The following is a 23,588-nucleotide window of genomic DNA, read 5'->3' on the forward strand; positions in this document are numbered from 1 at the left end:
ACCCTAAGCTGCACTCGACCGGCAGGGAGCAGAGACTTCACTCACTGGATGTCCGCAGGGCACTAGCCTTTTACATTGAGAGAATGAAGCCATTTAGAAAATTGGTCCAGTTATTCGTGGCAGTGGTGGACAGAATGAAAGGTCTGCCTGTGTTGTCACAATGCATTTAATCATGGATCATGTCCTGCATTCATGAGCCCTACATCCTAGCAGGGGTTCCGACACCCCCAGTCACTGCGCTCTCTACCAGGGCCCGGGCTTCAGTAACAGCATTCCTGGAGCAGGTCCCCACTGTGGATGGAGGACCACATCATACTTTCATCACGCACTATGCTATTACCCAGTAGGCCAGAGACGCTGCAGCCTTCAGACGAGCAGTGCTCCAATCAGTAGAAGACTCCAACCCTGCCTCCTGAATTTAGTCTTGTGGGTCACCTGACTGGAATTGACATGAACAAGCACTTGAAGAAAAAAGGTACTCACCTTCTCATAACTGTTGTTCTTTGAGGTGTGTTGTTCATGTCCATTCCAATACCCATCCTCCTACCCCTCTGTTGGAGTAGCCAGCAAGAAGGAACTGAAGCGGTGGCGGGTCAACTGGGGTCTATATTGAGCCCCATGATGGTGCGACTCCAGGGGGCATCTAGGCCGACCTGACAGATGCTGCTAGGGAAAAGTCTTCTGGCTACTGTATATGTGCACACGAACACACCTGATTGGAATGGACATGAACAACACATCTCGAAGAACAACAGATACGAGAAGGTAAGTAACCATTTTATACGGTCTCGCATGACCTTCTTATAAACAAACTAGGGAAATACATCCTAGATGGGGCTACTATAAGGTGTGTGCATAACTACTTCTGGTAATAGGTTTCCAAACAGTTATCGGTGGTTCACAGTCAAGCTGGAAGGACATATCAAGTGGGGTCCTGCAGGGATCAGTTCTTGGTCCGGTTCTGTTCAATATCTTCATCAGTGATTTTAGATAATGGCATAGAGAGTACAGATATAAAGTTTGTAGATGATACCAAGCTGCGAGGGATTGAAAGTGCTTTGGAGGATAGGATTAAAATTCAAAATGGTCTGGACAAACAGGAGAAATGGTCTGAAGCAAATAAGGACAAATGCAAAGTACTACACCTAGGAAGGAACAATCAATTGCATACGTACAAAAGGGGAAATGACTGCCTAGAATGGAGTACTGCAGAAAGGGATCTGGATCACAAGCTAAATATGAATCAGTAATGTAATACCGTTGCAAAAAAAAGCAAACATAATTCTGGAATTCATTAGCAGGTGTGTTGTAAACAAGACACGAAGTAATTCTGCTCTACTCTGTGCTGATTAGGCCTGGGTCCAGTTATGCGCGCCACATATCAGGAAAGAAGTGAACAAATTGAAGAAAGTCCAGAGGAGAGGGAAAAAAATCATTAAAGAGTTAGAAAATACGACCTATGAAGGAAGATTGAAAAAATTGGGTTTGTTTAGTCTGGAGAAGTGAAGACTAGTACGGAGGGGAAGGACACACAACCATTTTCAAGTACTGAAAAGGTTGTTATAAGGAAGAGGGAGAAAAATTGTTCTTGTTAACCTCTGAGGGTGGGACAAGAAGCAATGGGCTTAAATTGCAACAAAGATGGTTTTTAGGTTGACATTAGGGAAAACTTTCTGTTAGGGTAGTTAAGCACTGGAATAAATTGCTTAGGGAGGTTGTGGAATCTCTGTAATTGGAGATTTTTAAGAGCAGGTTAGACAAACACCTGTCAGAGATGGTCTAGATAATACTTAGTCTTGCCTTGAGTGCAGGGAACTGTGTTAGAAGACCTCTCAAGGTCCCTTCTAATCCTACGATTCTGTGATTTAGCATCTGTATGTAACTTGCATGTTGTGGTGATGAAGGAAGAATAGTTAAAACCAGAAGAACAAAGGTTATTTTTACTTTATGCATTGGTTTTCCAGGTCAGTCTAGTATGTCCTAGAAAGGTCATGGCCAAAAATAACAACATGAAAGGACCTTGTGGTCTTCAAATGCATTACATTTTTATAACAAACTCCAAAAGGAATTAATGCAAAATTCGTACATATGAAATAGAATTCCATTTGTAATGCTTCTTCTTTAACAGACTTTCAGCACAATGATTTTTAGTGGGGACCATTTTTATTCTAAAATATTGCCAGCTTTGGAAAAAAAAAGTTTGTCTGATTATACTCCACAGACACTTCTCATGTGTTACAGCAGCTCCAAACAAAGGAATAAAAATTAAAGTAACCCCACACATTGAAACAATGATGAGCTGCTAATTGTATTCACTATTAGTAGGGAAGAAGAGATCAAGTGTTTCTATCGAAAGCCCAGAAGGACCTTGTGACGGGTTGGATGACAGAAAACCCCTTGGGAGCTACCAACAGATGTGCTGGGACTATCTCTAAGCCTGTTTTTTCCTTGGCAGCTTGGGAATTCAGAACCCTGCCTGGTTGTGCCAGACACGCTAGCCTGCTACAATCACAGACCCGGGTCTAAACCACGTCCCACACAAGCTGCAGGCTTAACTGAAAACAGCTTAAGAAGTGTTCCTGTCTCCAACACTGAGCTGTCTAGCTCCCAGTGGGATCCAAACCCCAAATAAATCCATTTACCCTGTATAAAGATTATACAGGGTAAATGCATAAATTGTTCGCCCTCTATAACACTGATATAGAGAGATGCACAGCTGTTTCCCACCCCCCCCCCCCAAGGTATTAATGCATACTCTGGGTTAATAAGTAAAAAGTGATTTTATTAAATACAAAAAGTAGGATTTAAGTGGTTCCAAATAATAACACACAGAACAAAGTGAATTACCAAGCAAAATAAAATAAAACACGGAAGTCTAAGTCTGATAAGTAAGAAAGTGATTATAGATGAAATCTCACCCTCAGAAATATTCCAATAAGTTTCTTTTACAGACTAGCCTCCTTTTTGTCTGGGTCCAGCAATCACTGACACCCCTGTGGTTACTGCCCTTTGTTCCAGTTTCTTTCAGGTATCCTTTTGGGGTGGAGAGGTTCTTTTGTGCCAGTTTAAGACAGAATGGAGGGGTCTCCCAGGGGCTTAAATAGACTTTCTCTTGTGGGTGGAGACCCCCTCCTCTCTCCTATCCAAAATCCAGCTCCAAGATGGAGATTTGGAGTCACATGGGCAAGTCACATGTCCGTGCATGACTGAGTTCCTTACCAGCCAGGCCGCATTCCCGGGAAGGGTCAGATGTGGGTTGGCATCTCCAAGTTCATTGTTAGCTTAAGTGTTTCTTGATTGGGCACTTACTGAGAATAGTCTTTTCTCAGAAAGCTGACCAACTGCTTCACTGAGGCTACTTAAAATTAAGCAAGTACATAGCCAATATTCCTAACTTTGAATACAAAAGTGATACATTCATACAAATAAGATGAATATATCCAGTAGATCATAACCTTTGCAGAGATGTTACATGACATATCTAGCATAAAACATATTCCAGTTATGTCATATTTACTTTCATAAGCATGTTTCCATAAAGCATTATGGGGTGCAACATCACAGACCTGTGAACTGGTATTTTTCATAACTAAGGAAAGCAAATACTCCCTTCTTGACTGCAGTAGGTTAGTTAATACTGAACATTTAAGTGTCTTCATTTAAGCAGTACTGAAACTCTTACTGCAAACCCGAATGCAAGCCCCTTGTTCTGAGGGGCTGCCTAAATTCTTAAAAAATACTGCAGGTTAAAATACTTCATAAAAATGGTCAAATCCTTCAGATTAAATATCCATATCGTTATCTCTTCATTTCAATGTTTTGTCAATACTTGGCATAAAATCAAGAGGTTATCAAATACTTTGAAATTTAAACAGAACTCAATCAGAATGTTTGAAAGTTTCAAACAGCACTCTACAATAAATCCTCTATGTAGTGTGTGCATTATTCCTGTTTGTATTACAGTAGTGCCTAGTGGCCCCAGTGGAGATGGAAACATATTCTGAGAACAGCGGTAAGAAAGTTCAGATGGAGTTCATGTATAGCAGCTGCGTCGCTGACCCCTTTTTAATCCCCCTTGCTTCTTGACCAATCAAAACTGATTTTTACTGTAGTGGAGTGAGAAAAGTCAGCTGTATAGTGAGGGGAGTCACTATAGTCACTAAAGTCAGTGTGGGGGAGTGCTATCACATACATGCCTCAACTTCTCCGTGAACCCCATGACCAAATCCTTCTGTACACCAATGGTGCATACCCTCCCCCCATCAGAGCCCATCCGTGGCCCCCACAACCCAGACACCTGTCTCCCTTCCTCCCCCACAGAGCCCAGGGATCCAGAGGGAGAAACAGCCGGATGCTTGGTCCCAACCTTGCATGGAGTTTCCTGCTCGCTGCTGCCTCCTTCCCTTAGGGTGTGCTGGGAACTGCAGCTGCTAGGAACCCTCTAGCTCCCTCCACCTGCCACTGGCAGTGTCTTCTATGTGTGAGCTGGGCTCTTCCAGGTTCGGCAGCTGCTAGTGGTGGCCAGCAGCACTTTAGTCCATTTCTGTGGGGGAAAGGAAATTCTGCGCACACAGCGTTAATTTCTGCACAATTCTGCATTGCACAGTGACACAGAATTCCCCCAGGAGTAATGCTAATTAAATTCAAGACAGACTTTTCAAACTGGGGTGCCTAAAATTAAGCTTGTAACTTTAGTAACAGAGGCCTGATTTTTTTATCACTTGTTTTGAGAACCTACAAATGTACTTGGAGTCATTGGGAGGTTTAACTACCCAGTGATAACTGTTTTTATTTAACTATATAAATATGGAAGTAGAAGCTCAGCTGTAGGTACTCACATTTGAAAATCTTGTCCTCAACTTTTGTTGTTTAATGCAGATTAAAATATGAGGGAGGTGGTAGAATAATGTTAAAATGAAATAAGGCTACAAAAATTAACTGAACAAAACAATATAAAAAGCCCAACAATTCTTAATTTTTGATGCTGGAAATGCTTACTTGTATATTTAGTTTAAAAAGAAAAGGAAGAAATCTATCTTGATTGCTTAAATTCATACACATCTTTTTCATACCAGTCTAAACATTACCCAACAATTAAAGCAATAAGCTTAAAATATATGCCATATTATGTGTCTACATTTTTCTCAGAAAGGTAAATGCTGTTTATTTTTTTAAAATCGAATTTCATCAACAGTCCTCACTAAAAGGGGCTATCTAGTCTCTTATTGCATATAGTCAGTTCATGCCAGTTTAAACAGACTCCTGGGAAATAGATGCAATATTTTTAGTAATTTATTATTTAGAAAAACCTCTTCATGGCAACGTTTTAGGTGTTTTGAATTTTATAAGCTCTGCCATAATTTTGGAATGCCAGTTGTATATGAAAGTACTCAGATGAAAATATCTTCTGGCTTCACTGACTTCAGTGTTTTTAATCATGCTATTTGTATTTTTTTTTTTAATTGTTGAACCATTTAAGTTGAAATTGACCTGTACAGCTGCAGATGGATAAAATGTAGCAAGGCCGCAGTGCTTCCACTCTGTTCAGGAAATGCAATTGACCCAAGAAAAATCCACAGACTTGCAGTGTGAATTTGGGCTAAGCACTTAATCTGTCTGTACCTTAGTTCTTGTTTGTAAAATGGAAATACTAATGCTTTTTCTTCCATCATTTGTCTCGTATAGACTGAGATCTTGGGGCTAGGGACTTCTCTTACACTGACTTTCAGTTTTAAGTGAAGAAAAGTTTTCAGTTCCATATATCACCCAATGTGTGCATCAGTTCCCTTGGACACATCCCATTCACAAGCTCTGCATGAGGGATGTGAATTTCTCCCTTGAGTAAGTAAGAAGGGTTTTTTGTTGATGTTTTATTTTGAAAATGTCATAAAGTATAACAAACCACACTTCATATTCTAACTTGCTTATCCAGCTTTGTCACCAGATACCCTTCTCTCCTTCATTCTCAAATGTTTCCTTTCATGGTTCTTTATTGATTTTTAGAGTATTGAATGTTTACGTATTTAGAAAAATGATTACAAAGATGATGTTGTCAATGCCTGGTGTTCTTGTCCTTAGACCTATGTGTTACGCTGCTGCTGTTTCCTAGTATATTACTGTGGTTAGATTGTTCTCTAGTCTGCCAGGGACAGTGAGATATTGTTGTGGCCTTTTCTAACTGTTTTCAGTGCTGCAAGAGTCTTAGTCTCTTGACTGCCACATGACAGAAAAAGTAGTAAATAAAGACTGTATTGATGGCAATGGTGTTCATCTTGACATGTGGTGTTTAACGGTTGCAACAAGTTATTACAACACACAAAGTTAAATACTGGGCAAGTAGAACTTTAAATTGACAAAGTTAACGGGAGCAAATTTAGTTTTTTCATGTTATTACCTTCTACTTAAAACTTCATATTAGTTTTCAGCGAAAACTAGAATAGAAAAGGCTTTTCTGTATTTAAAAGTTTTACTCAGTTGATCAAATACAAATCATTTAAGCTAGTCCCTTGTAGATATTTAAATTGTGGCTTTCTATTTGAAAGAGGCAGCTTAAAATAAACTGATTTAATATTTATTATTTGTATTACTGTAGTATCTAGGAGCCCTAGTCATGGACCAAGACCCCATTATGCTAGGTGCTGTACAAACACAGAACAAAGAGACAGTTCCTGCATGATGGAGCACTACCTTTTCTTAGTGCATATCTGAACATTTTATGCCAGTTTTCAGTATATCAGTTTGAGGTCAAGTATTGGTATTTCATTTTAAAGGAATTCTGACCACGTCTTGGCTGGTGATGGGGTACACAATATGCTTTCAGATGTACAAATTACTACTGATTTCTAAAGTATATGAAGAATTCATATAGGATTAGATTGTATTCTTGCCTTATGAGATTGTTTTGGAGAGTAAGTGCTACTGGACATAAGTAAGGGTGTCATAATCAGGCCTTCAGTATTTTACGTTCTAATTGCTGATACATTTGTTTTTTCTTTCCAGCGCCCCACACTCTTTCATTCTGTTCTGGTGAATAATTTGTAATTCTTCATGTTAGCAGATGAGGTACTGCTTTATGGTTTTGTTTTGTTAATTTTAAAATAATGGAACGTCACACTCTGTCAGGTCCCTATTTAAACATTTAATCTCTGGAGTATGGAGTTCAGGAGAAAAGGAAAATTGCCAACCTAAACATACAAGACAAGATCCAATATGTTTATTTTAAAAGGACTGAGCTAACTTGGATTAATTTTGGATGTCAATAACTTGATGATATATGCCACATATGATTTAAAATGGATGCTGATGGAGGTGCAAGATGTTTCTCATAGACTATAGTCTTCTGCTGATAATTACTTTTAAAGAAAGTATGTAGGATTGTCAGACTACTGAAAGGGAAAGTGTGAATAAAAGTTATAAATTAAATTCTTTAACTCATTTCTGTCTCTCACACTCTCTTCCGTCTCTCACACTCTCATCCCTACAGGCCAACAAAGTTCTTGTCCCCAGAATAGCTATCCAGTATTTGTGTTTAAACTGGATGAATGGCAACACTTTCTGAATTCAATTTTCAAACATAATGTAAACAATATATAGACATTACTCTGAGACAACGCCTCTCTGAATTTAAGGATGTGCTGGAATTGGAATTTTTAAATGATTTTTAGCATAGTAATATGATGCTTCTTATTAAACATGTAAGAATCATACCCTGATTTATAATAAATTCAGAGTTCAGCTTTTAGCCTCAGAGTACCATGCAGTCCAATATAATTCAGGATGAAGTTGTTATTCTGGAAGCCGTTAGCGTTCTAATATTTAGGATTAGTTAACATTGATATTTTTCAAGGAAATTTTTCTCTTAATGCTTCATAAAAAGGTGTCTACCATGTGCTAAGGTTAGTGAGAACAATAATTTTGTGTACGTTTACCATGATATTTTGATGTACATAATGTTGCTACATCACAAAGCTCACTGAGATTGGCTATATACAAGATAGAAGACTTGCGTTTCTCCTTTGCAATATTGGACCTGCTTCCTGCAAAGACTTAAACACTTTATCCCAGGAGTAACCCTGCTGACCTCAATAAGACTCTTTTTAAAATATTTTTAGTAATTAAAGTTAAGCATGTGTATAATTTTTGCAGAATTGAGATCTTGAATTGAATTGCTTTATTTTCATTGTGCCATTCCTTAGGGGGTAAATTTTTCTGGTTGTAGCTAAACCCAGCTGTTATCCAAAATTTTCATAACACAACTTGAAAGCTTTGCAGTTATTCATTCATTGGCATAAAATTTTATTACTTTTTTAAAAATTTGTTTAACCTTATCTGCGTTTTAGACTCTGGTCTTGTTCTATGGCACATGTGCGGAAGTAGAATTCTTAACTTTCTTAATGAAAATAAATGCAGCCTTCCTTCCCTTTCGGAGTTTTTTTTAAAAAAAAAGTTTTTTTTCACCTTGAAAAAGTTCTAAAGCAGGGGTCGGCAACCTATGGCACGTGTGCCAAAGACGGCACATGAGCCAATTTTTAATGGCACGCCGCCGTCTGCCTACCCTGGTAGAAAGCAGTGTGCCATTAAAAATCCTGCCCTGCCCGGCCTGCTCTTCTCCGCCCCCTGCCCACCGCTCTCTCCTTGCGGGCAGGCAAGCTTCCCACTTCCCCCCGTCTCTTCCCCCAGCGTGCTGGGTTTCTGCCCCTCTCCCTCCCTGCGTCTGATCAGCTGAAGGCCCTTGCTACGGAGGGGAGAGGGAAAAGCGGAGCTGCAGCGCACTCTCTGCTTCGGGGACCTTGGGGAAGGGGGTGGCATCGACATATCCCCTCCAGCCCCCTGCCGTGAGCCGCTCAGGGCAGGGGGCTGGGAGCACCCCCACGACCCCAGGCCACTGCCCTGACCCCTGCAACCCCCCACACACTCCAGCCCTGTGCCCTGCCCCCTGAACCTTCCCATAACCCAGCCCTGACTCCGGCACCCCCCACACATACCCAGCCCTCCCACACCCCATGCCCTGACTCTTGCACCCCCCACATCCCCACCCCCACCACCAAACAGGAGCTCTTGCACACACTCCCACCTGCATCCCTCGCACCAAATGGGAACTGCCCAGATGACCCCCAGCCCTGTTCTCAGCGCACTTCCACCCTCATCTCAGTGTAGAGAGAGGAAGAGAATGGCTAGAACGAGGGAGAAGGTAGGTACCTACTCTATGTGGATAGGGCCGGGACCCCAAACCAGCAGCGGTCTGAGCAGGGCCGGCAGCTGGGACCCTGGCTGGCAGGAGCCCACGGACAGAACCCCAGACTGGCAGCGGGCTGGTCAGCCCACTGCTGATCTGGGGTCCTGGCCCCCGGCCCCGCTCAGCCCACTGCCGGTCTGGGGTTCTGGCTGCCGGCCCCTTGCCAGCCGGGGTCCTGGCCACAGGCCTTGCTTAGCCCACTGCTGCCCTAGCTGAATGGAACCCCAAGCCGGCGGCAGGCTGAGCAGGTCGGCGGTGTAAGATCAGAATTTTAATTTAATTTTAAATGAAGCTTCTTAAACATTTTGAAAACCTTGTTTACATACGACAACAGTTTAGTTATATAATATATAGACGTATAGAGAGAGACCTTCTAAAAAATGTTAAAATGTATTATTGGCACTCGAAACCTTAAATTAAAGTGAATAAATGAAGACTCAGCACACCACTTCTAAAAGGTTGCCGACCCCTGCTCTAAAGATTAAAAAAAAATTATACCTATGTTTTCGGCAAAGATTACTGTTTTCATAAGGAAATGTAAGTAATTACCTTGGGGAAAGATCATATATTTTGTCAATCTTTACTTTTGTGAATCAAGTTTTAACTTCAGTTTTAAAACTGTCTACAATTATCTTTGATAGAAAGTTGTTTAAATATTGGAAACCAATTAAACACAATCATACTGTACTAAAAGCATGTTTTTAGTATATTATGGTGCTGTATAGCATTTAGCTTACTAGATGGTTTCATAAAGATAAGACACTGCATTTGATGTTGATTAGGATAATATAAAAACAACCATATGTTTTGTGAGGTTCACTTTTTGGTGGCTGTATAAATAATGGAAGATGAAATGGCTTAAACAAAAAGTAGACTCCAGTCTTTGCTTCTTTTTTCCATGGTCAGTGCCCTAATTTGTTCCAGAATTAACTTTTTGAGTATGCTCTCTCCAGCCAAAAACAGAGGTATTCCTTCCTTTACCAATGTTGGCAACTGAAATATTGCTGAGGGAAACAGTGGAAGGGATGATAAATGGCAAGCTGGGCTAGATTACTTTGACATATACAAACACACTGAGAGAGCTGAAAGGGGATACAGATTCAGCACCCAGGATGTGCAGGCTGCTCTAAAAAGTTTTGTACCACGCTGTCCTAAACCATTTTTGGACTTTGCTGCTGCATCAGTTTTTCTCCTTCTGCAGCCAAACGAAACTACCACTTTTGGTACTTTGTAATTGCTCTCTCCTCCTGGGGACTGGTTTACTATCAAAACAGTTGAATTTTAAACCTAGAAATTTTCAGCCTCCTACAGGTTCACCAATTCATTACTCCCATCTTAAACATTTTTTGTTCCTGTCCCTCCCTGCAGGTAGCTCCTGACAAGCATTTCCTGTGGACAGCTTCTCCCCTGGTCCCCTCCATGACCCTCGATTCCTTGCTGGACTATCTGCTTGTCCCTAACAGAATTCAGGTTGCCTTTTATATATTCCCAAAAGGCCTGGTTAGTGAGCTACAGATTCCCATTGTGTTACCCCTGGATTAATTTCCTTCACCTGGGGAAGCTGGCTACACCTGGCACAGATGTGAGGCTGAGCCGCATACATCTTAGTGGGTCAGTTCACGCTGTGACAAATGTCACAACAGGTAGAGAATATTAAAAAATAAAAATAAAAAATCAATTATTTTATTTTCCCATTGGTTTGAAAGGAAGGATTCTCACTCTCACTGTTCCCATAGTAGTGAGCAGTGAGACTAACCCCATTCTCTGTCAGGTGGTGGCAGAATGAAGCAGGCTCAGAGAGTAGTGCTGCCAGAGTCCAGGAGGAAGGAAATGTAATAAGGAAGCCTAAACTATTCCTGTTGTAGTGGAAAGAGCAGATCTAATCCATGAGCAGCATCCACATCAGTGGATGTCCATGAAAGAGATTTGATCCTCTGTCACTTGGAACTATATATGTAGCCCTTCTCGTGGTTCCCTTGGACAAAATATTCCTTACCTGTAATACTTGTTCTCTGAGGATCTATATTTCAGTGCTTTACCTTTTTTGTATACACTTATATTTTAATCAGCTTTTATTTAGGAGTTCCTGCCTGCTTTTCAAAGGAACTGGCTGTGGTAGGAATAAAGGCAACCTGGAGCACCAACTGAAAGGGTGCTCAAAATGACTTTATAAGTTTCCTCAGAGACTGAAAACTTTGAAACTGTTGGTATTCCAACCTGGTCTCATGCTTGAAACACAGACCCAAACATGCAAATCTACTGAAGTGTATTTTTAGAGAACAAAAATTTCAATAAAATAGTTGTTTAACACATCAGCTGTTATGCTATTGCTTGACTTACTGCAGGGTCCCATGTTTGTGTTTAAATGGTTATAGTTCAAATTTGCTCAGTTAACAAATTAATTTTTTTTAGCTGATTCTGCTATAAATCTCAGCCTGGTATCCAGAACTCAAGATGGGTTCTTTACAACTGGTCCATCAACAATAATAAAGATTCTTCAGGTCAAATTATGCCTTCCAGGTACAACCTTCCAGTGCAACCCCAAAGTAAATGGAAGCATAATATGGTTATACAGATGTAACAAAGACATAATTTGACTGTCAGCATCTTTATTACTGGTAGTGATATGCTAACAGGAATTAACCTGGTTCAATTTTTAGATCCTTGGATGAGTCTCTAGGATTGGTAGTATTTAAGACAGAAGAACCTTGTCAATGGAGCAGATTGATCTACAATTACTGAGACACACACATATGAAACCAAAGTACTTTTTTAAAAAACTCACATTTCAGAGAACTGCACTTTACATAGGAAAATATTTGTGTTTATCTAGCAAAATCACAACTTAAAATACTGGTAACTTCAAATGGTATATAAGGAGCTATGCTGCTGGTAAACTAAAATAATCTTTAACTAGATACTGGACACACCAAGATTAAGTGCTGCCTTAATTACTTCCTCCTTTTGTATGATAAATTGTTTTTACAATGACGGTAGACACAAATAGTTTTGACCTTAGGAGCCTGAAATAGCACTTTTTCCCTTTAGCTGAAATCTCTTAAATGCTTCTCATCGTTCCTTTTACCATCCAGATGTCTTGGCACAATTTCAGTTACTAGATGTGAGGGTTGTTAAGTCAGTCACCACATGTTACACAGTTTGGCCCATGACTCATTCTCACAGCAGTCCCGTGTTTGTGACCAGTCCTGTTTTCAGTATAAATACGTGCTCTCCGTTGACCTTTATGATGTCAGCTAGTGGCAGAACTAGAATCATGATTGGATATTGTTTCTAAATCTAATCTGTTTCACTAATTAACAGAATGTTAAATAAACATCTCAATAAATGAGTGTTTAGTGTGTTAAAGTTTACATTCTGGCTTCTTGCAGTGTTCAAAACTGCAGGTTAATGTGGGTAATTTCTAGTTCTAACCAAAAATATGAATGGAACCTGAAAGGTTTCCGATAAATTACATTGAATGTCAGATATCAGAAAAAGATTCCAAATAAATACCTTAGGACTTTTTGCTGTTTGTGTTTTCTTGGTTACAAAATAGATAGTAAAATTCAATCAGTCCTATATCTTTATTGAATATCGGTATTTGAATAGTGTTCACAGCATGAGAATGAGTTCTTTTTTCAGAGAAACAGCCGTGTTAGTCTGTATTCACAAAAAGAAAAGGAGTACTTGTGGCACCTTAGAGACTAACCAATATATCTGAGCATAAGCTTTCGTGTGCTAGAGCTCACTTCATCGGATGCATTCAGTGGAAAATACAGTGGGGAGATTTATGTACAAAAAGAACATGAAACATTGGGTGTTAACATACACACACTCAAGGCGAGCCACTACCAGCAGGAGAGCGGGGGGCGGCGGGGAACCTTTTGTAGTGATAATCAAGGTGGGCCATTTCCAGCAGTTGACAAGGACGTCTGAGGACCCCTGCACCCCCCACTGTCCCACCTTGATTATCACTACAAAAGGTTCCCCGCCGCCCCCCGCTCTTCTGAAGTCCTTCTGGACTCCTCAGCGATATTGGATACCCAAATAGCCATAGTGCCAAAAAATGCCTACTAGCATCTGTGATGGGCCAGAAGATTGTGCTCAATGCTGTCCTACATGGACATAGCCATGATGATAGATCAACTTCTGACACACAGGCTTGACTGTTGTAACTCACATATATTTAGGAATGAAGCCACACCTCTTGAAACACTCCAGTTTGTACAAAATACAGTAGTGCATCTTCCTAGTAGAACAGGTTGCCATGAGCATAACCATCAGTGCTCCTCTGTCTGCAGTGATTCCTGTTGAACAGAATACAGTTTAAAGTTTCTGCATGTTAGCCAAAGTCCTCCATAAGTTAGGCTCTAGCTACCTGAGAGAGATCTTCTCCTTTTACAACCATTACCTCCCATGGCAGCTACGTTGCCTTGGAACATAACTATCAACTGATAGGGGGAGACTCATGATTGTAGGAGACAGAACTTTCACTGTATCAGAACCTAGACTGTTGCAAGAGGTAAGTGTGACTGCAGCACTAACAACTCTGCAATCCCTCTGTGCCATCTCCTAGCTTTGAATGATCTTTTTAGAAAATGTAGTAAAGACCTAAACTGATGGGCTCCACCTAAACCAAAATGGAACCAGATTGCTGGCACTTAAAATTAAAAAGATTGTAGAGCAGTTTTTAAACTAGGAGCTGGGGACAAGTGTGAAGGAGCATGTGGTTTGGACAGACACATCCCTTAGGGGAGGATCTATTAATGGAGGTTCTCTGCCTTCTAGTGAGGAGGAGAGGATGGAAGATGATGAAGTATGGGTAGGATCTAATAAGAAACAGTCAAATGAAAAAGAGGTCCATTCAATTACATCATGTAATAGCAGACTGTTAAAAAGTGACAGATTTTTGAAGTGCTTATATACAAATGCTAGAAGTCTAAATAATAAGATGGGTGAACTACAATGCCTTGTATTAAATGAGGATATTGCTATAATAGGCACCACAGAAAATTAGTGGAGTGAGGATAATCAATGGGACACACTAATACCAGGGTACAAAATATATTGAAAGGACAGAACAGGTCGTGTTGGTGGGGGAGTGGCACTTACGTGAAAGAAAGCATAGACTCAAATGAAGTAAAAATCTTAAATGAACCAAACTATACCATAGAATCTCTATAGATTGGAATTCCAATCTATAATAATAAGATATCTGATGTTGTAGTAAGGATATATTACTGACCACCTGACCAGGATGATGACTGTGAAATGCTCAGGGAGATTAGAGAGGCTATAAGAATTAAAAAACTCAATAACAATGGGGGATGTCAGCTATTCCCGCATTGACTGGATATGTGTCACCCCAGGACGAGATGCAGAAGTAAAGTTTCTTGACACCTTAAATGACTGCTGCTTGGAGCAGCTAGTCCTGGAACCCCCAAGAGGAGAGGCAATTCTTGATTTAGTCCTAAATGGAGCACAGGATCTGGTCCAAGAAGTGAATATAGCTGGATCGCTTGCAGAAACTATTCCCTGTACAGCATGCTCTGTCCATGCAACATATGACGTATTTTATCTATTGTAAATGTTTCCCTGACTGCTCTCCCTTATTTTAGCTAGTTCAGACATTTTTGTTTCTATCCTGCTGATCTATTTACTTCCCTAATCCTGTCTACCAAGAAATGAGACCTCAGCCATGTCCAATTACTTGTGTCAAGCCAGGCTTGCGGTACTTCAGTTGCTGTTTAAGCTGACTCCAAGCCCCACCTCCTTCCATTACTGCCTGTGAGTCACCTGTGTGGAATAAAGTCCTGCAGCCACTTGAAGAAAAATCGGTTAATTACCTGTACTGTAACTAACTTGTTTTTTGAGATGTGGGTGCAGATGTGTATTCCATGATCCACCCTCCATCCCCTCTGTATTGGAAGGTGGATCATGGATTCTCGTGTGAAAGAACTGAGGAGGGTTGTGGCAGCACCACCCTTAAATAGCCTCTGGAGGAGCCCGTGGGCAGGGGGGATCCCATAAGGGACTGAGCAAAGTTTTCTGGCTTCAGCGTCCTAGATATGTGCACACTTGAGTGGAATAGATGTCTGCTTCTACATCTTGAAGATGTTTTACTGTTTTTTGTACTTATGTGAGACTGTTGCTATAAAGTGGACTGTCAGCCATTTAACTATTTAATACATTCTTCAAGAGTCAGTCAAGTTCTTAGATAGCACAGTGATTGGGCTTCATAGTTGATTTATAGACTCTTTTCTAAAACTAATCTGCAATAGGATTAGAATCTAAGGGTGTAAACCCATATGCCTCCCAATAAATGGGGTGGGGGGCACTTTCCTATAGTTCTAGTGTGTGCTTGACTATAACATCTCATAAAGATATTCCCTAATACTATACTTAGACAAAGAGGTTGTCAATGAATTGCACAAACAATACCCCCTGCATATAAAGCTATAATTACAAATCGTATATAGCCTGTGGGTGTTTATGAAGTCTGACACACAGCATAACTATTATGTATCTGATTTTTTTTTGTCAGTCATGTACTCAAAGTGGCAAACTATAATACACTGCTTCTGGATGTAACCACATGTATAGGTACCTTTACTTCCAGGTAGGGATGTAAATATCATTTAAAAAGTTAACTGTTTAAATGATTAAAATATTTAAATGGTTAACCAATTAAAGGGCTGGGGCAGCTGGGGCTGCTCTGACTGGTGTGGGAGTTAAAGGCTAAGGCGGGTTCATCGGTAAAACTAATGCTTATCGGTTAACATTTTACATCCTTATGTCCAGGAGGGACTTTTTTTTTTTTTTTTGGTAATAGGATTACAACAAAATGTGAACACCATGTTAGCAAGACTACATCAAAGGTAGACTTCTTAGCACTGCAATAGTCAGCATTTTGATTTCATCGCAGTTGCTGCATTTTGTTTTTAATTTCCCTGTACATAAGCGTATCAGAAGAGGATCACAATTGAGTCTGCTGCTCTTGCACATAGCGCTTCTGTGGCTCCAGAAGGCGCAGCAGATGAGTAAAACGGATATTCTTAAAATTGAAATCCCACTTCTCCTGCTGATGTTGTAGTAGAAGTGCTTAGTGGTGAAATAATACAGGTATGATCCCACAGTACAGAACAGAAACAAGGAGAAGGGAAAGAAGGATAAAAGCAGAAGAGATATACTAGCAATCTAGTCACCAGATTAAGTAAAATCTTGGACAGACTGTGATTCCGTCATCTCATATTGTTGGATAAAAAGGATTGGAGTGCTACAAAGACAGCTTGTTTTGTCTATGAAGGAGTGCTTTGCTGCAGTCTTGTGACCCTACCCACCCTACAGTAAATGGAGCAGTGTTGGCTGTGTCTGGAGGGCGCAGTGTGCAGCCTCTCTCAACTGGAGGGTAATGTTGAATGCAGTGATGCTTTTGAGGAAAATAGAAGGGGTAATGATGGGTGGATGTGGGGGTGATGGAAAGATAGAACTTGGGGAAGAGAAGAACTGGCAGGACTGTTGGGAGGATGAGAAAGAGACTCAGAATACAAAGCTGGGGAAGTCAAGCGGAAAGAACGAACTGAACTGATTCATATTGGTGTTGATTGTGCATGAGTTTCTTTTGTTGTCTAGTCAATGCAATTAGATGTGGTAATTAGCTGGATTCGTAGCAAATGAGAACTCTGTCACCCTCCCAAAGAAATAGAGTAGGAGATTCCTGCCCCGAGACAAAAAAGACATTAAACCCCAATAAGGGGTTTAATAGACTTATAAACATGTTGCTGTTATAATCCTTAATCACTCCATTTGTGAGTAGGTAGCAGCCAGTGTAAGCTTGTAAATATAAAAAGTATTTGAAGGAGAGATGTGCTTTGTTTTTATATTGCTGAACTTTGTAAGTACAGCGTGCATTTTACCTGCATCAAAAATATTGTTTTAGGAAATGTTGAAAGTGGATGTGTTTGGGGGGATTTCATTTTATCAAACGCGGTATTTGTCATTTTATTATGTTTAAGATATCTGAAAATGACAACTTAAACTTTGATTTTAAATGTCATACATTTTACCACCAGCTTTGAATATAATGTTAATCAAATCAGTTAGAAAATATTTTCAATTTACATGTTTCTTTATATGCAATGCAAGAGAAGTGTTGTTTTTTACCCCAATAATGTTGCAGTTCCTCATATTCATATTTTTTAATTAGTTCAATAGGAAAAAATTAAATATTCCACTCTTGTGCTTTTATTCAATATCACACATGATGCTATGATACTATGAATGTAATCGATTTCTTAATCTGTACGTTTTTAATTTATACACATGTGAACACCACATTTAATGAAATACGTTAATTTCTATAATCGTTGAGCTATCAAATCTGAAATATTCCCAGGAATATTTAGGGGCTTATCTTAGTACAAATATGTACTTTATTATTATTATTATGGTTGTGAACACCTACCTAGAATAGATTGGAATTAGTTGAGATTTTAAATGTTGCAGATACATGTAAAAACATTTATGATAATTCCTGATAACATAATAGAATGCAGTAGAACATACAGTTCGTTAAAATATACATGCTACCATATATTCAGATATATAAACAGATTTGATTAATCCATTTTCCTATTTATTTGGTATTTTAACCATTTCTAGTATGTGCAAGTTTTTGATCACTACTTCGAACAGAGATTGGTAGGTAGGTAAATTAGTGAAAAATTTGTATATATAATTAAACATAGTAATTTAGGCCTTGATCCTGCAACCACACAGAAGTATCTTTAGTCACTTGTGTAGTCTCTGAGATGTTGATTACTTGCATATATTTGCAGTATCAGGCATTTCAGGCTCCAGTAGGATTGCCAGCCCTCCAGGATTGTCCTGGAGTCTCCAGGAATTAAAGATTAATCTTTAATTAAAGGTTATGTTATGTGATTAAACCTCTAGGAATACATGCAGCCAAAATTGGTAATCCCTAGGCTCCAGTCTTGCAAGCTGATTTATGCAAGCAGACCTATACAAAATCTCAGAAGAATTTAAAATGTGTCTGACTATAAAACGCTGAGTTTTTCTGAATTTTAATTTTTCCTAGGTCCATGTGGTTATGATATTCAGGTTCCATAATGCCTCCTGCCATGACAGACATCCTTGACATCTGGGCAGTGGATTCACAGATAGGAGCTGATGGCTTAATCTCTGTGGACTTCCTGCTCCCAACTGGAACCTATATCAACCTGGATGTCCCTCGAGATGCCACCATATGCCATATTAAACAGGTAAATTAGTGGTTGGCTTGCTATTTTAAATGAGCTCCATCACTGATTTTGTTGAGAAGTACTTTATATATTAAATGTTGTTTAAAAGTCTTCTAATAGGCCTTTAGAAGCTTTATCCTGTCAATGAAACCAAGATGCAACTTTAAAAAGTGAATAAAATGTAAAACTGGTACGATGTCTTACTTAGACTGTAGACTGCATGAAACAATAGCTCCAAGAAATGTGAACTGCTCCCATTCTTCTGATCCAGTGTTACCTCTGAAACTAATGATGACGATTTTAAATGTCAGCATTAACTATTTCACTGCTGATTATTTTAGCTCAGAATCTAGCTGTGCCCAGCTCGCAACCCCAAAATTCTTCCTGTGCCTTCTCAGGAACTAAAACCCCCAACCACCCCTTAATCATCAGCCAGAACCTTAGCTTCTCTGTGACAAATCTATGATGAAATTATACATTGTCTGCCCCCCACCCCCAAATCTATGTTGAAGACTGAAAGGGTGAGAACATTGCAAAATGAATTGAATTAAATATTCAAATAAATAACACAAGGGCTATTACACTGAATATATTATTTAATATTTAACTCAAAATGTAGTGTTTTTTAAAATTTAGAAATCCTGCAAGTTTCAGTTAGTCTGCTATAGAAGCATGGGGGCCAATCTGTTCCCAGTTATACCTCCATACATTTGGAGTTACACCATTGACTTCAGTGGAGTAACTCAAGATCTACCTTGGTGTGACTGAGAACAGAATTTGTCTCCTGGAGCCTTGCACAGATTTTAGTTCTAGTTCTCTGTGGCATACACCATGTTTTGACTATGAAGATTGAAAGTACTTCTGTTAATGTTATTTAGTTAAGAACAGTTTATTTCTCATTCAGCATGTATTTTGGAGGCGCACATGGAGTGTGCAGTGTAGAAACTCTGAGCTGGATCTCTAATGTGAGCATGTCTTGCTGTGGCTTTGGAAAATGGAACAATGCATTTATGTGTGTGTAGCTGTTGGTTCAGCAAAGAGTGTGTATTGTGAATATAACTTCCTTTAAGGGATACAGCTAAATTTTAAAAAATCACACCTGATTTTTTTAACTGTTGTTGAAAGATACACCTAAGATTACTGTAAGCAAAATAGGTTAAAGAAAATGTTTTCCATTTTTCTCAGTTGTTTTAGGCATCAACAACACTTTATGTATACCCATATTCAGTTTCCTCTGTAATAATTCCGTTTGCTATTTGTGTGTGACACAAAAACAAGAGAGACATCCATTTTAAACATAGGTAAATATGATTGTAAAACCCCAACTTTTCTGGAGGACTCAAAGGCAGGTGTAATATCTGATAGTATTTTAACTGTTTTTTTAAAATTGACCATATTTCCATTTAGAGAGACAAGGTGGGTGAGGTAATACCTTTCATTGGACCAACTCTGTAAGCTCAAAAACTTGTCTTTCACCAACAGAAATTGGTCCAATGAAGATATTACTTCATTCACCTTGTCTCTCTAATATGGTGGGACAAACATAGCTACAACAACACTGCATACGATATTTCCATTTGACAGTGTTCTTTTCATCTAAGGTCCTGGGCTGAGGAGAGAGATGATTACTTTCTATAAATAAATCAGAGGGATAAATATGAAGGAGGGAGAGGATTTATCTGAGTTAAGTACCAATGTGGCCACAAGAACAAATGGATATAAACTGACTATCAACAAGTTTAAGCTTCAAATTAGAAGAAGGTTTCTAACCATCAGAGGAGTGAAGTTCTGGAACAGCCTTCCAAGGGGAGCAGTTGGGGCAAAAAAATCTAACTGGCTTTAAGACTGAGCTTGATAAATTTATGGAGGGGATGATATGATGTGACTGCCTACATGCCATTGTAAGCAATCTGTGAATGCTGGTAGCAGATACCTACTTTGGCTGAGTGATGGGACACTAGATGGAGAGGGCTTTGACTGAGTTACTACAGAGAATTTTTTCCGAGATGTCTGGCTGGTGGGTCTTGCTGACATGCTCAGTGTCTAACTGATCTCCACATTTGGGGTCAGGAAGAAGTTTTCCCCTGGGTCAGAGATCCTGGGGTTTTGGGGTTTTTTTTGTTTTGTTTTTTTTGCCTTCCTCTGCTGGGGGGCTGGGGCATGAGCCACATGCAGGTTTAAACTAGTGTAAATGGTGGATTCTCTGTAACTTGAAGTGTTTAAACCATGATTTGAGGACTCCAGTAACTTAGTCAGAGGTTAGGGGTCTGTTACAAGAGTGGGTGGGTGAGGTTCTGTGGCCTACAATGTTCAGGAGGTCAGTCTAGACGGTCATGATAGTCCCTTCACTTTTAGAGAAGAGGTAATTGAGCCCCAGAGCCTTTAGTTCTCTGCTGCCCTGCATCTTGTGTAGTCATTTACACATGTACAGATCAGAATGGAGGCATCATAAATCCACATTGCACTGATGTACGTGACTACACAAAATACAGGACAGTCAAGAATTGGGGCTACAGAGATTGTGACTTGCCCAGGCAATCTGTGACATTGCTGGGAATTGAATCAAATCTATGGAATTCCAGTCTGCTGCCCAATCTGGACAATGTGCAAGACAGATTGTAAACAATAAAATTATGCAAGAAGGTAGTGTTTTTTAATTGTAATACATGAAAAAAGATGCACAACTGTACATTTATGAATCCAAGGATCAGTGACCCTACAATAGTCTGAGTTTTGAAATTATGTGGAAATTTTTTTTGCCAGGAGAACTTGAAGAAAATTCTGAAGTAGTTCATCTGACAGTTGGAAACTGGATATGTATTGAGGTTTTGTTTTTTACTCAGGCCCTGTTTAATTTTCATATATATTAGTAAAATCATGAATGGATATTTTTGTTTTGTTTCTAAATTTTTAATGACCATTTCTTTTAGTTTTAATATAGTGTCGCTAACACCCCTGCACCTCCCATTGACCTTTTCGGCTGCTAGTTCTGTGCTGTCCTTTCCCCTCATATTTTAAGCACATAACTCAAGGTTCCTCCTTTATAAATCAAGCCCCAGCTATTTAATGTAGGTCCAATGAGACTATATATATAGTCAAATATATTCATTTAAGGCTTAATTTTGTTAAGTATCCCTCTCCTATCTGGCCCTTTGAATAAAGCATTAATTATATAGTATTAAATGCCTCTTTTAATTCAATTTTGAGAGTGGATAAAGTCTTAGTAACAAGTAATTGTGAAGCCAACTGAAAGAGGCCTGCTGTTAATATTTGATGTGCAAAAAATATACAATTTACAGTCTTTTTGTAATTGGATTTATTTTTTGTCTGTCCATGCTTGACAAATATGAAGAACATTTACAAATTTATACTGATAAAACAGCTGTGGCATTGTATGTGCCAAGAGCACTCATATTTTGTTCCATATCAACCTGAAGAGTTTCATAAAATACACTGAAAATAACATTTTTGTGGCTTTTCTGAAAGTATTAAAAGTTGAATCATTTTGGTTCTGTTTTCCATATGAAGAACTCAGCCTCTAGGGCTGATAAACATAAAGATGGAAATTCAGTATTGGAAGGTCAAGAGCAACTTCCATATAGCCAAAAGAATCATGCAAGGGTTTTGCAGTGGAAACTTCAGTGGAGATACTTAATTCCAGTCACAAAAAGTGTTAGTGGAATATAAGCAAACATTGCAGAGCATAACAGTTGAAGACTTGACAAACGTACCTTTTTGTTTCTAGCAACACAGAAGTGGATGACTTTCAAACCCAGCTTTCTTTACTGTAAATAAACAATAGCCCTATTTTCATAGAATCATAGTATATCAGGGTTGGAAGGGACCTCAGGAGGTCATCCAGTCCAGCCCCCTACTCAAAGCAGGACCAATCCCCAACTAAATCATCCCAGCCAGGGCTTTGTCAAGCCTGACCTTAAAAACTTCTAAGGAAGGAGATTCCACCACCTCCTTCGGTAACACATTCCACTGTTTCACCACCCTCCTAGTGAAAAAGTTTTTCCTAATATTTCAACCTAAACCTCCCCCACTGCAACTTGAGACCATTACTCCTTGTTCTGTCGTCTGCTTCCACTGAGAACAGTCTAGATCCATCCTCTTTGGAACCCCCTTTCAGGTAGTTGAAATCAGCTATCAAATCCCCCCTCATTCTTCTCTTCCGCAGGCTAAACAATACCAGTTCCCTCAGCCTCTCCTCATAAGTCATGTGTTCCAGTCCCCTAATCATTTTTGTTGCCCTTTGCCTTCTTGGCAACAAGGGCACACTGTTGACTCATATCCAGCTTCCCCTGATGTATAAGCAGGGGTATTGCCAGCAGATCGAGGCATCTACCTCTCCTCCCAGTTTAGTGTCATCTGCAAACTTGCTGAGAGTGCAATCCACGCCATCCTCCAGATCATTTATGAAGATATTGAACAAAACCGGCCCGAGGACTGACCCTTGGGGGCACTCCACTTGATACCGGCTGCCAACTAGACATGGAGCCATTGATCACTACCCGTTGAGCCTGACAATCTAGCCAGCTTTCTATCCACCTTATAGTCTATTCATCCAGCCCATACTTCTTTAACTTGCTGGCAAGAATATTGTGGGAGTCCGTGCCAAAAGCTTTGCTAAAGTCAAGGAACAACAAATTAGATGCATGGACTGACTCCGTCATCTAGTGGGACAGCTAAATTGATATTGATTTAAAGTACATTTCTCCAAGGCTGGAACAGGGACCCAGAGCATGACCAGCAAAATGATTATTTGAAGCAATACTTCTCTCCTACCTATGGCCTTAATTGGTCTCAAGCACCATTTCAAGGGGCTAGAGGTGCTTGTATCACCTGTTAAAAATAACCTAAAAATAAATGTATAAATTAAATTTTAAAAAGTTAAAATCTGTTTGAAAAACTTTCTACCTGAATGTTTTATTTGTATTGTGAAGGCTGTCCACAATGAGCGGGCTAGAAACATCCTTTACTACAGAAGGAAACTAGCTGAGATTAGTATTGATATTTTACAGGTCTCAAAAATCAAGGGAATCACAGTTACAAACTTCATAGCTCCAAAGATCATCCTTTTATTTTCC

General features: G+C 39.5%; 1 protein-coding gene across 17 annotated transcripts in view; it reads left to right on the plus strand.

The window, feature by feature from the left end:
• PIK3CB (phosphatidylinositol-4,5-bisphosphate 3-kinase catalytic subunit beta) overlaps positions 1-23,588 on the plus strand; it is a 185,370-nt gene that overhangs the window by 63,714 nt on the left and 98,068 nt on the right. For 12 of the 17 annotated variants that reach the window (XM_073359996.2, XM_073360002.2, XM_073359999.2 and 9 more), the window contains one exon: positions 18,333-18,516. In XM_073359996.2, coding sequence (XP_073216097.2) covers positions 18,364-18,516 — 153 coding nt within the window. In that variant the 5' untranslated portion in view covers positions 18,333-18,363. Of the gene's footprint in view, positions 1-5,685; positions 5,842-16,309; positions 16,644-17,915; positions 17,940-18,332; positions 18,517-20,751; positions 20,754-23,588 lie in introns of those variants that run through there. The other 5 variants (XM_073360010.2, XM_073359994.2, XM_073360004.2 and 2 more) reach the window with 5 other exon arrangements.

The sequence above is a fragment of the Lepidochelys kempii genome, chromosome 9 (assembly GCF_965140285.1).
Source record: "Lepidochelys kempii isolate rLepKem1 chromosome 9, rLepKem1.hap1, whole genome shotgun sequence".
Classification (NCBI taxonomy): Eukaryota; Metazoa; Chordata; order Testudines; family Cheloniidae; genus Lepidochelys; species Lepidochelys kempii.